Source organism: Emys orbicularis, chromosome 3 (assembly GCF_028017835.1).
Source record: "Emys orbicularis isolate rEmyOrb1 chromosome 3, rEmyOrb1.hap1, whole genome shotgun sequence".
NCBI classification, from domain to species: domain Eukaryota; kingdom Metazoa; phylum Chordata; order Testudines; family Emydidae; genus Emys; species Emys orbicularis.
This window is the reverse complement of record NC_088685.1, coordinates 178,162,339-178,177,008: the sequence shown is the minus strand read 5'-3', so window position 1 is coordinate 178,177,008 and position 14,670 is coordinate 178,162,339. Positions and strand designations below refer to the sequence as shown.

Here is a 14,670-nt window from a genome sequence, read left to right as displayed (position 1 = left end):
TGGAAGACAAAAGGCCAAAAAAAGCCTACTATGGAGCTCTTGCTTCTCCGTGAATAAAGTGTTTTGAACGTCTATTAATGTCTAAGGTCTTTTCTACTGAAATCTAATGACTAAACATTTACTGTTCATGAAAAACATGTTCTGAATTAACAAACTGACTATATCAAAACACAAGCATTAAAAGCACTGGAAGCTCGGCCTACAACTATAACTACACTTTTGATATGTACAAAAAAGAGTGACAAATTTGGGACAAATACACTCAGAATATAGTTGATCAGATAAGTATTAAGATTATGTGGAACCAGAAATAAACTTACTGTGCTCCCCTTCCACATTTAACAGTTTGCAAACAAGCTGTTCAAATTCTGATCCAACATTTACATTGGTGCTCCCAGCAGCCACCGTCAAGTGATAAAGCCAAGTGTCCTACAAGACAAAAACAAACAGAACCCAATCATCATTCCAAGCAGACTTTTAAGAGTTTAAAATATTACATGTTTTTATTGAAATTTTCCAAACAAAGAACTTCAAAAATATTCATTTTCAAAAATTCTACAGATGAATTTGGCACTCATGAACGATATCAATGGCTTCATGCACACAGGTTCTCATGAAAGCTCAGCCAAAACATCTTAATCCTGACTTGCAGCAAACTTTCTAGTCTACATATAGGTGTCTTTTGAGCAGAAAGTGCACTCAAGCCAGATGTGATGAATGTTCAGTAGAGACTAGGAAGAGGGGACACACCTAATTTTTTTCACATGTAGTTAAGACAGAATTTAAATGACTGAAAGCTTACTTGCAGTGCACTAACTCACTAAACCACTGAGTCATCTTATAAGAAAGCTTTCCCCCCATCTCAGAGTAGTGCTATACCCTCTTGTGAAGGCCCAATGATTTCCCCTTGTTTTACTTCCCTATCCCTTATCAAGGCCTTATATTACAACCACCATTCATTTTCGCCAAGGAGAGCAGAACTGAGTCAGAGATCATTGAGAGATGGAAAGTATTCCCTCCTCTCCTCTCTAAGAGGCAAATATGATGTCTTTGTATTAATTATTGCCCTTTCCACCTGGGGAATAAGATCAGGAATCAAAACAAGGTCTACCATACTGTTAAAACTTTTATTTTATAATGTTCTGAAATAACCTCTCTCATATTATTCCTGTTAGTCTTCCCCTTAGTGTACAATAATTACCATTACTGCAGAAAATGGGCAGTAAACTGGATAGGAGTCCCCATGGGAAAATCTACTGATATTTTCCAGATACCTTAAATGGGGTCAGTTAACTATAGTGATCACTCAAACTCTGATAAGTATTTGTAAAAGTGTGACCATTTGTCTGTTACATCAGACCACCTTCTAGATGGTCTAGCACAAGGGTCAGCAACCTTTAAGAAGTGGTGTGCCGAGTCTTCATTTATTCATGCTAATTTAAGGTTTCGCGTGCCAGTAATACATTTTAACATTTTTAGAAGGTCTCTTTCTATAAGTCTTTAATATATAACTAAACTATTGTTGTATGTAAAGTAAATTAAAATGCAGAGCCCCCCGGACCAGTGGCCAGGACCCGGGCAGTGTGAGTGCCACTGAAAATCAGCTCGTGTGCCACCTTCGGCACACGTGCCATAGATTGCCTACCCCTGGTCTAGCAGAAAAGCCCCTTGTCTCTGACTGTCCATATCTTACTCACTATAGAAAATGTTCATATCACAATACCATAGTTATAGCTGTCTTATTGAAACTTAAGGGATAGGGTACATTTACTACCTTTTCATGTTTGGATCCTATAAGAAGATAGGTAGGTCCTTGTTCTTTAGGATGGATAACAATGGTATAATGTGTTGATAATAGACTGCGACCACTGGCCTCATAATCTTCATCTGAATCACACGACCTGTCAACTTCTTCAACTTTAGCCTCCCAAAGCTTGATTTGACCCAGAGGAAACTAAAAGTAAATATAAGAAATAGTCAGGGAGCAAATACGCATCTTGGATAACATCAGTTTTACAGTTCTTGATCTACAAATGAAGAGAAGCTGATAAACTAGCATCAACATGTTTTGAATGTTTGACATTGGGAAAGTCCATAAAAGTCTATTCTTTTAATGTTACTAAGAACTGTAGGGTAAGCCACCTTCCCAGTTTACAATCCCGGAAGAGAGGAAGCGTGGTCTTGTCATTAAAGCACAGTCCTAGGAGTGAGAAGACTTCAGTTCCATGCCCACCTCTGCTTTTTATTTCTACAGGATATATTGTTCTTGATAGTTGCACATAGAATGCGCAACCTACCTGACACAATAGATATGGATTGTGGGAGAAGATGCAACCCTTGAGATATCCCAGGCCCAATCCATTTGAGGATTCTCAAGCTCAAGACCAGGATGTTGAATTTAAACTTAGGGCATGTCTAGATGTACAGTGCTGCACTGGTGAAGCTGCACTGATGCAGCTCCGTAGCTGCAGCACATCTGGTGAAGATGCTCTTGTATCGACGGGAAAGCTCTCTCCCGTCGGCATAATAAAACCACCTCCACAAGCGGCAAAAGCTGTCCCGCCGACCTAGTGCTTTCCACACCGGCGTTTATGTGGTGTAACTTATGTCACTTGGGGGGGTGGTTTATTCACAGCCCAAGGAACATAAATTCTGTCAACATAAACTGTGGTGTAGACATAGCCTTAATCTAGTATTTGATGGGGTGTCACTGTGGCAACTGGAGCATCACTATTGCTGCCATTGGATCCTTTTCAGTGTCTCCGGTTTAATTCTCAGGTATAGAGGATTGCAGTATTTAAGCCTGGAGGTTACAAATGCATATATGACTATGGCTAAGTCCTCCTCTGTCAGGATGGATCTAGTCTCTCAGTCAGCTGTAGGTGGAAGAAGCAGTTTTTCATAGGTGTAACTATATGGACATCCACTATCAATGAGGAATCCTGAAGGACACAAATACTATATACCATTTTCACAATTAGCAGGTGGGCTTATGCCCTCTACAGAGGATGATAATATAGTGCTGGCTAGTTTCTTGAAAGATCTCCCTTTCCCTACCTTTGTCCTGCCAAGAGTTAGCATCAGCTGGACGCCTTTTATTGTGATGCTGATCTCCTGGAGATACTGGGATAGCTAATAGATGGCGCTGTTTGAAGGGAAGGTGAAGACAATCTGGGTATCATTTGTGTACTGCTGTTTATCAAGGTTGTGGTGTCTTAAGACCATATATTGAATATGATGGGTGGGGGAAAATGAGGCTTGAGGAACTTTCACAGATTAGGGATTTGGTGTCTGAGGAGCATCTTCCCATCACTCTGAGCTCAGTCTGAGAGAAAGGATAGGAACCATTTCAGTGTGCTGCCACATACACTAGCTTAGAAACTGAGATAAGCCAGCACAACTTTGTGGTCTATGGTGTCCAACACTGTGGAGAGATCCAGCAAAAAGAGAAGGGATATTTGTCCATGACCAAGAGCAGGTTGTGCACAAGAGCAATCAGCACCATATTTATGGCACATTATTGGGTGGGAATGTTTTTTAAATATCACCAGAGACCAGGTGTAGTTGATGCTGACTCTTTGCCAGTTTCTCAATAATCTTGTTAAGAAATTGGAGATTAGATACTAGGAAGTAGCTGGCAAGTTTGGTTGCATCAAGAATTGTCTTCTTAGATACTGATTGGAAAATGAGTGTTTTAACATGGGTGGTAAGCTGCCCCCGTTGAAGAAGGCATTGGCTGTTAGTGAAGGATGCAGATTTCTTGGTTCTTCTTCACTAACCAGAATGGACATGGGTCAAAGATACATGTGCTGGCTTGCCTTTCCTGTAGTGCTTCTTAATTTCTTGCTTTATGAACAGGCCAAATTCTGAGAAAGGGGCTGTTGAATCCTAAGGTTCAGAGATGCCATCTCAGTTCCAAGAAACCATTGCTATGACGTACTTGTGCTAAATAGTATTTTTATTAAACCTAAGTTAGGTTTACAAGAAGCTGTGTTGACAGATGATTTCAGTTAGTGTAATCCTTCTCCATTGTTCAGCACATGGTTTTCAAAATAATAATGCTATTTTGAATCCTTTTAACCAAATGGACTCCATTAATGTAACATATACAGCAGTTTACATTACCGGATGCCTCACAGGCTCTTTATTTCTATACACACATTCCATTGTAATATAAACTTATGTTTTCAGTTAGCAACTCCTCGAATATTGAAAAATAAATCAGTTTTGTAAAACTGCATATGCAGTATTTTTAAAGCACATTCTGCTTGTAAAAGCTGCACTTCCTCCACATTACCATCTAATAAAATAATTGTTCATTTTGGTTTAAAAAACTGCAGTAAAACTTATCCATATGTTAGACAACTATTTATGATGAGCCAGCTAACTGCCTAGATATTTCTAAAGGGCCTGTTTACAAGGAATATTTTTCAAAGATAAGAACTTGAAAATTCTTGTACTTTAAACATACAGATTTCTTACTATAATTGAGGTGAAAACCAATTTGTCATCAAATCTCAGTCAATATTTACACTGAAAATGTAAACATACTTTTTTCTTAGCAGCTTCTCTGTAAAATGAGTTAGAAGTTAATATTCTGAAATGAAAGTGTTACTGGATTTTGGAACATTTCAGAACTGGTATACTTTCAAAGAGTAATATTAAATAAACAAAAATCCTGAAGTATGGCTTATTACTACTTGTTAAAATGTACAGTACCATAAATAAGCACTATTTTACTAGTTTAAATTTTCCACTTGCCTTCAGTGACATTACTCACACTGCAAAGTTACTCATATGCCTTAGTGTTGCTAGGATCTGGCCCTAAATTAAGAACAAACAGTAGGAGGCAACAACAGGGAGAAGAAGAAAAAGGGAAGGAAGATGGAGAAAACAATATGCCGGATCTAAAGCCCAGTGAAATCACTATCAAGCCTGGTTACATGCTTGTTTAGGGGGATAATGTATATGTACACTGGAAGTAACAATGGAGGTTCTCTGTGCTGCTTCTGCTATTTTTATTTTAATGGCTTAATGGAGTCAATAGACAGTCAACTGGCTATTGAGTTTAATTTTAACTAGGTTTGAAGTGAGTGAAATAAAATATTATTAGAGAATATTTAAAAATAAACGATACAGAAAATTTGAAGCGTCAGTTGTTGGTCATTGGGGGTAACATACAGAGTATGGGGGGATGCTAGTATTTTGGGGTTGGGCAGCACACGTAATACATACAGACTGCAATGTCCCCAATGGGGGGGAGGTGGACGGTGGGCAGGATCAAGATACAGTTGACAAGCGGTGAGGGTCAATCACTCATACAGGGAGTACAGACGGTCGTGGGCATAAGTAAGTGGACTGGGTAATGGGGATGGGGCAACCCTCACGTGGTGGGATTCAGTTAGGTTGGGTGGGTTCGGGGCTCAGGGGATAAGGTCAGCAGTGGGTGGTTTATAGGTCCCTTCCCCCTTGCGGGTGGAGGAGGTCTCCCCGGCTCACTCCCGGTATTGTCAGTGGCCGGTGATGTGTTCCGTGTAGATGTCCCGTGACCAGCGGATAGTGTCCGAGACCATCAGGCGTCTCATAAGCCGCGCGTAGTGACGGCCTACCCCACAGGTCCTTAGCACGCGTTCGTTACATGGGTCCCAGGCACCCAGGGCCCCGATGAGCAGAGCGTTGTTGTGCACCTCGTAGCCCTTTGTCCGCAGTGTGTCAGCCAGGGGGGCGTACTTTTCGAGCTTGCGGGCTCGGGCTTCACGGAAGGCCGGGGTCCGTTCTCGAATGGAATCGTTACGTCCACCAGGATGATCTTTTTTCCAACCTCGTCCGTGACGATGATGTCTGGGCGCAGCTGGCTGTCGGTGCCGGGGACAGCGCGGTTGACAGTGACCTCTCCCAGGCGCGGGTCGATGGCCTTCACTAGGCGGTCCTGGACGGCGTTGTGGCGTAGTTGCCAGGCTCTGGCGTGGGGCTTGCAGCTGCATAGGACGTGGGGCAGGGTTTCGGTGACGTACCCACACTTCCTGCAGCGCTTGTCCCGGTTCCCGTGGCGGACGGCTCCGTTGAGGGGGACGCAATTCAGCCGGGCACGGTGTATGAACCGCCAGTCGGCGAACCGGGTGAAGCTACCCGTGGGGAGGAAGTGGTAGCTGGAGTCCCACTTGCTGGTCACCTCGAAGGCCTTACCCTGGTCCGTTTTTTTCTTCAGGGTGTCCATGTAGAGCGCGTGGACAGCTGCCTTCAGGGATCTCTCCAGCACGCCTCTGGCTCCGGGGGTGATGATAGTGTTGTCCTCCGACTCGATACGCGGCACCAGGACTCCCAGCTCCCGTCGTTCCTCGTTCCATACCCAGCGGCAGCCCAGCCGCTTTCCCAGTCGGCGTGTGGCATTGCGGGCGCGGGACCACAGCGAGGCGATGTCGCCCCCGTCCCGGGCGAACTCGCCGTCCAGGGAGCCACTCAGGAAGGTGGCCACGTCCCGGTCGGAGGGAGGTCTGCCGATTCGCTTCCCAACGACGGCGTGCAGGGCGGTCGTCGCGACGTTCTTCACCTTGGTGTCCGGGCACGTCAGGAGGCGGAAGGCGTGCGTGATGACCGCGATGTCGCACAGGTCTCCCATGCGGGGGACGTTGGCACCACCGTGTCTGTACGCAATGTATACGAGCTCGTTGCTGGCTCTCTGGGGCAGGGACAGCCAGCTCTTGACCAGCTACCGGATGGTGTTGTCCGCCTTGTTGAGAGGCACCTTTGCCACGGCGGATCCTCTCAGGACGAAGGCGATGCGGGGGATCAGGAAGGTGTTGAGGGCGTTGATTTTCTGCCACGGCGTCAGCAGGGATGCGTCGATCTTGGCGGCGTCCTGCAGGATCTCCCGGATGGTGTCCTCGGGGGTCTGCCGGACGCGGAAGCCCGTCGGCGTGCTGAGGTGCTGGTACGCCTGCCCCTCTGCCAGGGGGACGACGGACTCGCCCTGGATGAGGAACTCCGTCGTCAGTACTGAGTCCCTCATGCTCCCGTCGACGTGGAGGGACGCACACTTCTTGGCGTTGAAGCGGAGCCCCGTCCAGTCCGCGACTCTCCCAATGGTGTCGAGCATGCCCTGGAGCCTCTCGGGGTCGTCTGCGATCAGGACCAGGTCGTCCGCGTAGGCCAAGACGCTCACCCTCTCGCCGTGCAAGTCGAAGCCATCGGTGCCGTCGGAGATCGCCTGCAGGAGTGACTCCATGGCGAGGTTGAAGACGATCGGGCTGAGGGGGCAGCCCTGCTTCACTAAAACTCAGGAGTTAACAATAGGATTGCTCAGATATCACCTAAATCCCCATTCTCCATCTCAGCAATGGAGATGATTGGTCAGACCAGAGGGAGAACGTACTGTCCCAGAAGGGGGACGGGGCATATTTCTGAAAAATGTTCCCCCATCTCAACAGGCGATGAGGTGTGATACTGGTTGGACCAGAAAAATGGATGCCTCACTTTCAGAACAGGGGAACGGAATAAAGCATGTGGACATAGATGGAGAAGCTGGGCCCCTCCTCTTCCTCGGGTTCTTGCATCCCACTGGCTGTCTGGGAGAGAGTGGGAGCTGACTGGCCCCTGCACTCCCCCTCCCAACAACCAAAACTTTTCCTTCACCTCTTCAGCTGCCTTGCCCTCCCCCGGGAATTCAATAGGTGCCCTGCCCTTCCTTTAGTTGTAGACAGTGAACTGTGCTCCCAAAAAACAGACAGTCAGTCAAGCCCACAGCATCTTGGAATCAGGAAGGATTTTCACCCCATTGGGCCAAATTGGTAGTGGGCCAGTGGGTTTTTCACTTTCCTTTCAGCACTGTGAAGGCACAAGTGGGGTAAAGAAGAGGACCTGGATGTCTGTATATTAAGGGATAATATAGGAAGGTTCAGTCTGTTGCAACATGAGGCTGATGTACAGGGCAGATAAAAGCTAAAAGGGCCAGCTTCAGAGATCAATGAGACTGAAGATTTGTGCTGGTGAACCTGTAAGGAGAAAAGGAGACCTGAAGTCTTTGTAGACCAAAGTCCCCCCTTTAGTACCCTGAACCCCCCTCGGGAGTGAAAGGTGAGAGGACTTAGAAGTGAGCTGAGTCCAGGGGGGCAGGCTGAAGAGTCTACCCTCAGTTATTTGTTATATGGTAGGAGCCTGTAACCCTGCACTAGGCTCAGTTAAATGCCTGGCATGAGATGGGTAGGCATATACTACTCATAACCATTAATAAAGTTGCAGCCTCTCGATTAAAAATCCACCCCAATGTCTGTCTTTCATTCACCTGAGAGTCCTGAGCAAACAAGTCATATTATTTTAACCATTAGAAAGACATACCTTATCTTCTTGACTACGGAAATAGTAAAGAGTTTTTCCAACCAGAGTACACCACACTCTTTTGGAGTATCCATGTTTCACCTGAAATTACAGTACAGTTAAGTATAAATTATTTTTAAATGTAAAACTTTTTTATGAGATGGGCCCAACTTCTCAGAACTCTGATGGTTGGAATAAAGAATTCCTGTAAAACATATAGATAGATAGATAGATAGATAGATAGATAGATAGATAGATAGATAGATAGATAGATATAAATTTGAAGCTGCATGACTTTCTGTATTACAGGCGTTAGAATTAAAGCATAACAGGCCTGAGTCAAAGCCCATTCAAAACAGCAGTAGTCTTTCCATTGGCTTTGGTCAGGCCCTAGATAGAAAAAGCTGAGGAAATGAAAATTGGAGGGGACACTCATAAACTACTACAACTAATGATAATTAGAACTCTTATAGTGCTTTACACCCAAGAATTTCCAAGCACTTAATGAAAATTAAGTATCAAAACCCATATGAGGAAGCTAAGTCTTAACATCCCCACTTTACAGAGGAGTAAAAGCAAAGGCATAGAGAGGTTAAGTTACGTCACACAATAGGTCAGCAACAGTCAGGAGTAGAAGCTGAGAGTCCTGAACCCCAGTTCTCTGCTCTAATCACCAAATCAGATTCCCTCCCAAGCTAACTTTGACTAACATCATTCCTTTGAAGAGATGAAAACTGGCTGGTGAATGGAGTGGGATAACTGAGAGTAAAGTGCATTGTTGCCTGCTTCCCCCAGATCCATTGAGCAAATTATCACAAGGTAGTTCTTAGTGAGTGCATCTAGCAATCAAGAAGTCTGGTTATAACACAACAGCCATAGGAGCTGAAATGAAGTTCCCTACTTATGAAGTGGTATCACTAGCTTTTTGAATGGGGAAAAACATTTTAGAATAGTCTCTAGCAGTAAGGTTATTGAACTGCACAGATTAGGACAGATAGTTTCCTCATTCCTACCTATTCTTCAATTCTCATTAAGCCATTGTAAAGAATAAAACAGACAGCAGTACAATTTTTTTCAGAGACAGCAGTGAAATATAATGCTTTCTCACTGACATCGCTAAAATAAAGGGATGCCCTTTCATTGATGTGACCTAGATGGGAAATCATTACACTGGCTCAATGGTTAACTTTTTAATTTATTAAACATTACAAAACTTTATATTTCTAAATAAATAAGGTAATACAGTCTTGTATTCACTCATAAGTATCTACTGTCATTGATATTCTATTTATGACCAAAGGCAGCTGGTTTTAGAAGAGCATATGAAGTGACAGTATTAATGAAACCATGAACTTGAAAAGCTTATTTGTCTCAATGTTTGTACCTACTATAGTTATAAGACAAATACACTTGAAAAATAGGTAGAGAAAAAAGTTGTTCATCTCTATTTTTTCATGTTTGCTTTGTGAATTAGCCAGCATTTGGTCTACAGTCAATTTAAAAAGTTAAAAGCCTAAAAAATCTGTTTTATATAAATTTTAATGGAAATATTAAAAGAATCTATGCTTTACTGTAAAAGTAAAGGAATTTAAACAAAAATAAAAGAAAAGCTACAGTTCTAATTTAAACCTATAAAAACAAACCAATTCCTCTGTTTTGTTAATGCTTTACATTTACAAATGTAAACAAATTCCACTATCACCACAAGAAAACCCTTAATGGATTTGAACAAGCTTTGGTAAAAGTTAAGTGCTGGAAGGCTTCAGTAGGCCGTCGTAGCAAACCAATTCTACTCATAAGTACAAAATACTGATGACGCTAAGGAGGAGGAGGAGGCACTTTGCTGTGAAACAGCTATTGTTAAAAGCAACAGAAGAATTGATTCATCTTTAAATTTAAGCTATTTTAAATTAAGAATGGAAAGTGCAGTTTCTACCACAGTGTAACACTAAACTGAATTCAAGCAGGGTAGAGAATCTGCATATCAAGTGATAAAAATAAGGAAGGTCTGGAATATGTTTGTATAGACCAACATTACACTTTCAATGACTTTGCTATCTTAAATACACAAAGCCCCATCTTGATACTTCAGGCACTAGGCTCAAAATTTTCAAACACAGGTGACTAACATTACCTACATCCATGTTTAGGGTACTTAAATGAGCAGTCTGATTTTTTTTTTCCAGAGGTGCTGAATGTGAGACCTAAATTTTAAAAAACTGGCCTAATTTTCTGATTACTAGGTAAATAGATTGGGTCAGATTCTCTGCTGTGCCCCAGCCCCTTTGTGCTGCTCTGGAGGTGCAAAGGGACAGGAAAGCAGCTATTTACTGCAGTGTTAAGGCTGCTGTAACCTATACTGGAGCTGGTGTGGAGTCAGGCAGAGAATCACACACTCCACACCAAGTGGAAGGCACAGCAGAGAATCTCTGCCATTAAGGGCTTTTCCACTAGTATCAGTACAATATACAAACATATCGCATATTTAATAAGTAGTTGGAAGGTGTTTCATTCTCCACAGATCAGAGAAGAACCTAAAGGTGAAGCCCCTCGTAAACTGCAATAGTTTCTACATTCCTGTGAATACATTAATGATACGCAGTCCAAGAGCATCTAAATCTGATGAGTAAATTAACCTTAACATAGTATATTCCCTCACTCTACAAACTATCCTCATTATCTTGAAATATCTTGTTTTGACTGCTGATGTTGGAAAAGAGAGAGCCCCCTTACACAAATGTTTAAATTGAGGCATGCGCTGAATCAGGGCCCTAATGATGTGCAAACAGAGAATTCAACATATAAGGTAGTGAATCAAGTGGCCAAATGAAAAAGACTTGCCAACTTAGATTTTTATTACAGTAGAGGAGTAGACAGTCCTGGTTTATTCACATTGTAAGAGACACAAACCTGATAGCATGTCTACTTTAATCTATTTACTCTTATGCTAAATATTTATAGTACCTGTACTTTTGGACTTTAATTTTGGGTGCCCCTCAAACAGCACTTTTGCAAAATCACACAAGGGCCAATGCCAAATACTGCAGCCAACTTAGATACTACTGTACAAAGAAGTCCCTGTTAAAGATCCATTCTGCTCCTGTTGAAGCCAATTGGAGTTTTGCCATTGACGTCAATGGAAGGACTGGTTACTAAAATTAGTTTACTACACATGTTTTATACAGTTCTTGTTGCCTTTTTTCACTTAGAGATATTAAGCAGAAATATTTTTTAAAATAAAAACAGAATAAAAATACTTTGTCAGGGAAATAAGTGTCCCTACCTTGGTCAGCAATCCTTTCATGGCTGGCTTCACATCAGGCTGTATGAAAAGTGGACTAGCAGCCTGCACTTTAAGAACATTCTGCAGTACTTTGATCCACTCTTCTAAGATGTTGGGAGAATCTGCAGTCAGGTAGTATGTTCGTTTTTCTGTGATCAACTGAATAGTGACAGAAAAGATGCCTTCAGTTCTAGGAATATTATGCATTTCAACTTATTTAAACAATACACTTATTTACAAATACAAAATATTCGCAACATTTTTACTGTCACTTTTCAGAGTAGAACCGCTTAATGGCCATGCAGAGCAGGCGGCCCCATAGTTGATGAGATCTCTTTTGAAAAATCCCCTATAGTAAATTACATGGAATTCATTTTACCTAAGTTGGAATTGCAACTGGTGGCATGTGAATCTGTGATTTCAGAGTGCTTGGAGCACAAAGCCATCCCCTCTGGGTTAATGTTACAGGTAACAATCCTACCTTCACAAGAATGTGAAAAAGATAACCCTATAGAGTCTTTTCTATCTCCAGTTTCTATGACTGAAACAATCGCTCCCTCCTCAGATGGAGGGCACTGACTGCCTCTAAAAGGAGATATATTTGGAGGAAGGGTCACTTTTAGGGGTGAAAAGAGAGGACCCTCTAAAAATACAGTGAGACAAGGAAGCACCTGAACTGTTTGTTTTCCATCACCTCTTACAATGTGGCTGGATACGCTTAACTCAATTTGACCTTGTGGCTTTCGAATTACATCACTCTGTGTGAACGAATGGGAAAAAAAGGGTTATTCATCTGTAATAAAATACTGGTATAACACATTTAAGACTTGATCACTGGAAGCATCCAGCATGGGGCAGGCAAACTACAGCCCGCAGGCCACATCTGGCTCGTCAGACCATTTAATCCAGCCCTCAGCTCCCGGTGGGGAGCGGGATCGGGGTTTGCCCCGCACCGCGCGGCTCCCAGGAAGCAGTCGGCATGACTCCCCCTCTAGCTCAACCCCCCTCCAGCTCCTACGTAATATGTGCAGATGTGGCCAGGTGGCTCTGCACGCTGCCCTGTCCGCAGGCGCCGCCCCCGCAGCTCCCGTTGGTCGCGGTTCCCGGCCAATGGGAGCTGCAGGGGTGACGCCTGTGGAGGGGCAGCGCGCAGAGCCGCCTGGCTGTGCCTCGGAGCTGGAGGGGGGACATGCTTCTGGGAGCTGCTTGCGGTAAGTGCCGTCCAGAGCCTGCACCCCTGAGCCCTCCCCCTACGATCCAGTCCCCTGCCACAGCCCTGATCTCCCTCCCACCCTCTGAACCCCTTGATCCCAGCCCAGAGCCCCCTCTTGTACCCCAAGCCTGTCATCCCCAGCCCCACCCCAGAGCCCTCACCCTCCCGGTGCCCCAACACCCTGATCTCCATCCCACCCTCCGAACCCACTGGTCCCAGCCTGGAGCACCCTCCTGCACCCCAAACTCCTCATCCCCCGCCCCCCCCGAGCCCACACTCCCAGCCAGAGCCCTCACACCCCTCCCCGGTACCCCAACCCCCTGCCCCAGGCCTGATTCTCCTCCCACCATCCAAATCCCTGGGTCCCAGCCTGGAGCCCCCTCCTACACCCCAAGCCTGTCATCCCCAGCCCCACCCCAGAGCCCTCCCCCCGTATCCCAACCCGGAGCCTCCTCCTGCACCCTGAACTCCTCATTTCTGGCCCCACCCCAGAGCCTGCACCCCCAACCGGAGCCCTCATCCTCTCCCACCCCTGACCTAGCAGGTACGGTGCCCTCAAATCCCATAAGATAAAAGTTGAGGGTGCTCAACAGTTTGAGGGACTGGGCACTTTATTATGAAATGTTTAATTTAATGTATTCAAATGAAGAAATGTATTTTTCCATCTGGCAATTTCTGAGTCATTTAGAGGAATCAGGAACTAAACAGCAAACACGTTACTCATACTCACCGGAGATTTGTAGTACAATAACTCACCGCCTTTGAGCACAAACCATCGGCGTTTCCAGGTTTTTACTTTGCCACCCATTTTTAACAAATATCCAGATTTTTCCAATGGCTCCTGATTATTTAAAATAAAAAATAAGGTATGTAATATATTATAACAAGGTATTTTGCCAAAGAAAAAATGCCTGCATGGTAAATAATAATTATTACAATACTTTGCCTTTTTATAGTAGAAAGATCCAGTTTTTACATGCATTAAGATTCATGCATGTGAGATAAAAAAGTATTTTCCCTATTTTACAGTTAGACAGAGGTACAGAGATTTGCTCCAAGTCACACAATAAGAGCTAAGAACAGAACCCAGGACTCTTGATTCCCAGACCTAGGCTCTAAGCATTATACAACATTTTAATTAAATAATAATGAAAACATTCTACATAAAGCTTGTAATTTTAAAACTATATATGCTCAACCCCTAACTTCTGGACCTAACCTACTGAACAGTCCCAGAGAATTGTAATTCCGCAGCTGCACACAAACACACCTTCAGTGCAAACTCCAGCAAAATAAAGCTCAAGGTTTTGCTCTGTCACGAATTGAGTGATATGGTCCTTATCCCCAATCAGCCAAGCAGCTTGGATACCCAGGCCACCACCACTAATACAAGCTGTAGTGAGGAATACAGATGCAGCCTGTTACCCTACACTGTGGGTTTGGATTCTGTGATCTGTGCAGTCTGCGGACCCACTAACCACACATCTGATACGCTCACAGTCCCCCACATCCTATGTGAGGAAGTTGCAGACACCCCATCCATGGATATCTTCTGTACTTTGAACAGGGTGGTACGTAATTCTCCCCACCCCTGACTCTCTAGTGGGGTCTCTGCTGTTGCTGCTGCTGAGGCCGCCACTCTGTACACCCAACCTGGTTCTTCTACACTGTGTTTAGATATTTCACACTCAATAGGTCACCCCAAGTGTCTGATTTGTTACAGTCATCATATGGGTCATTTAATGAATCTGAACACATTGCTACTTGTAATCATTACACTGTGTGCCAAGCAAACTTAGTACTGGGCTTTGTTAACATTCGGTGTAGAAGAAAGAAATACTATTATTCTTTGCATAACTTT

The 14,670-nt window shown here is 44.0% G+C and overlaps 1 protein-coding gene across 1 annotated transcript in view; it reads right to left on the bottom strand.

The window, feature by feature from the left end:
* PLEKHH2 (pleckstrin homology, MyTH4 and FERM domain containing H2) overlaps nucleotides 1–14,670 on the bottom strand; it is a 111,647-nt gene that overhangs the window by 43,213 nt on the left and 53,764 nt on the right. Inside the window, exons 12-17 of the mRNA XM_065401584.1 lie at nucleotides 13,540–13,650; nucleotides 12,268–12,354; nucleotides 11,597–11,755; nucleotides 8,335–8,415; nucleotides 1,775–1,954; nucleotides 321–429 (exon numbers count right to left, since the gene is read on the bottom strand). Coding sequence (XP_065257656.1) covers nucleotides 321–429; nucleotides 1,775–1,954; nucleotides 8,335–8,415; nucleotides 11,597–11,755; nucleotides 12,268–12,354; nucleotides 13,540–13,650 — 727 coding nt within the window. The remainder of the gene's footprint in view (nucleotides 1–320; nucleotides 430–1,774; nucleotides 1,955–8,334; nucleotides 8,416–11,596; nucleotides 11,756–12,267; nucleotides 12,355–13,539; nucleotides 13,651–14,670) is intronic.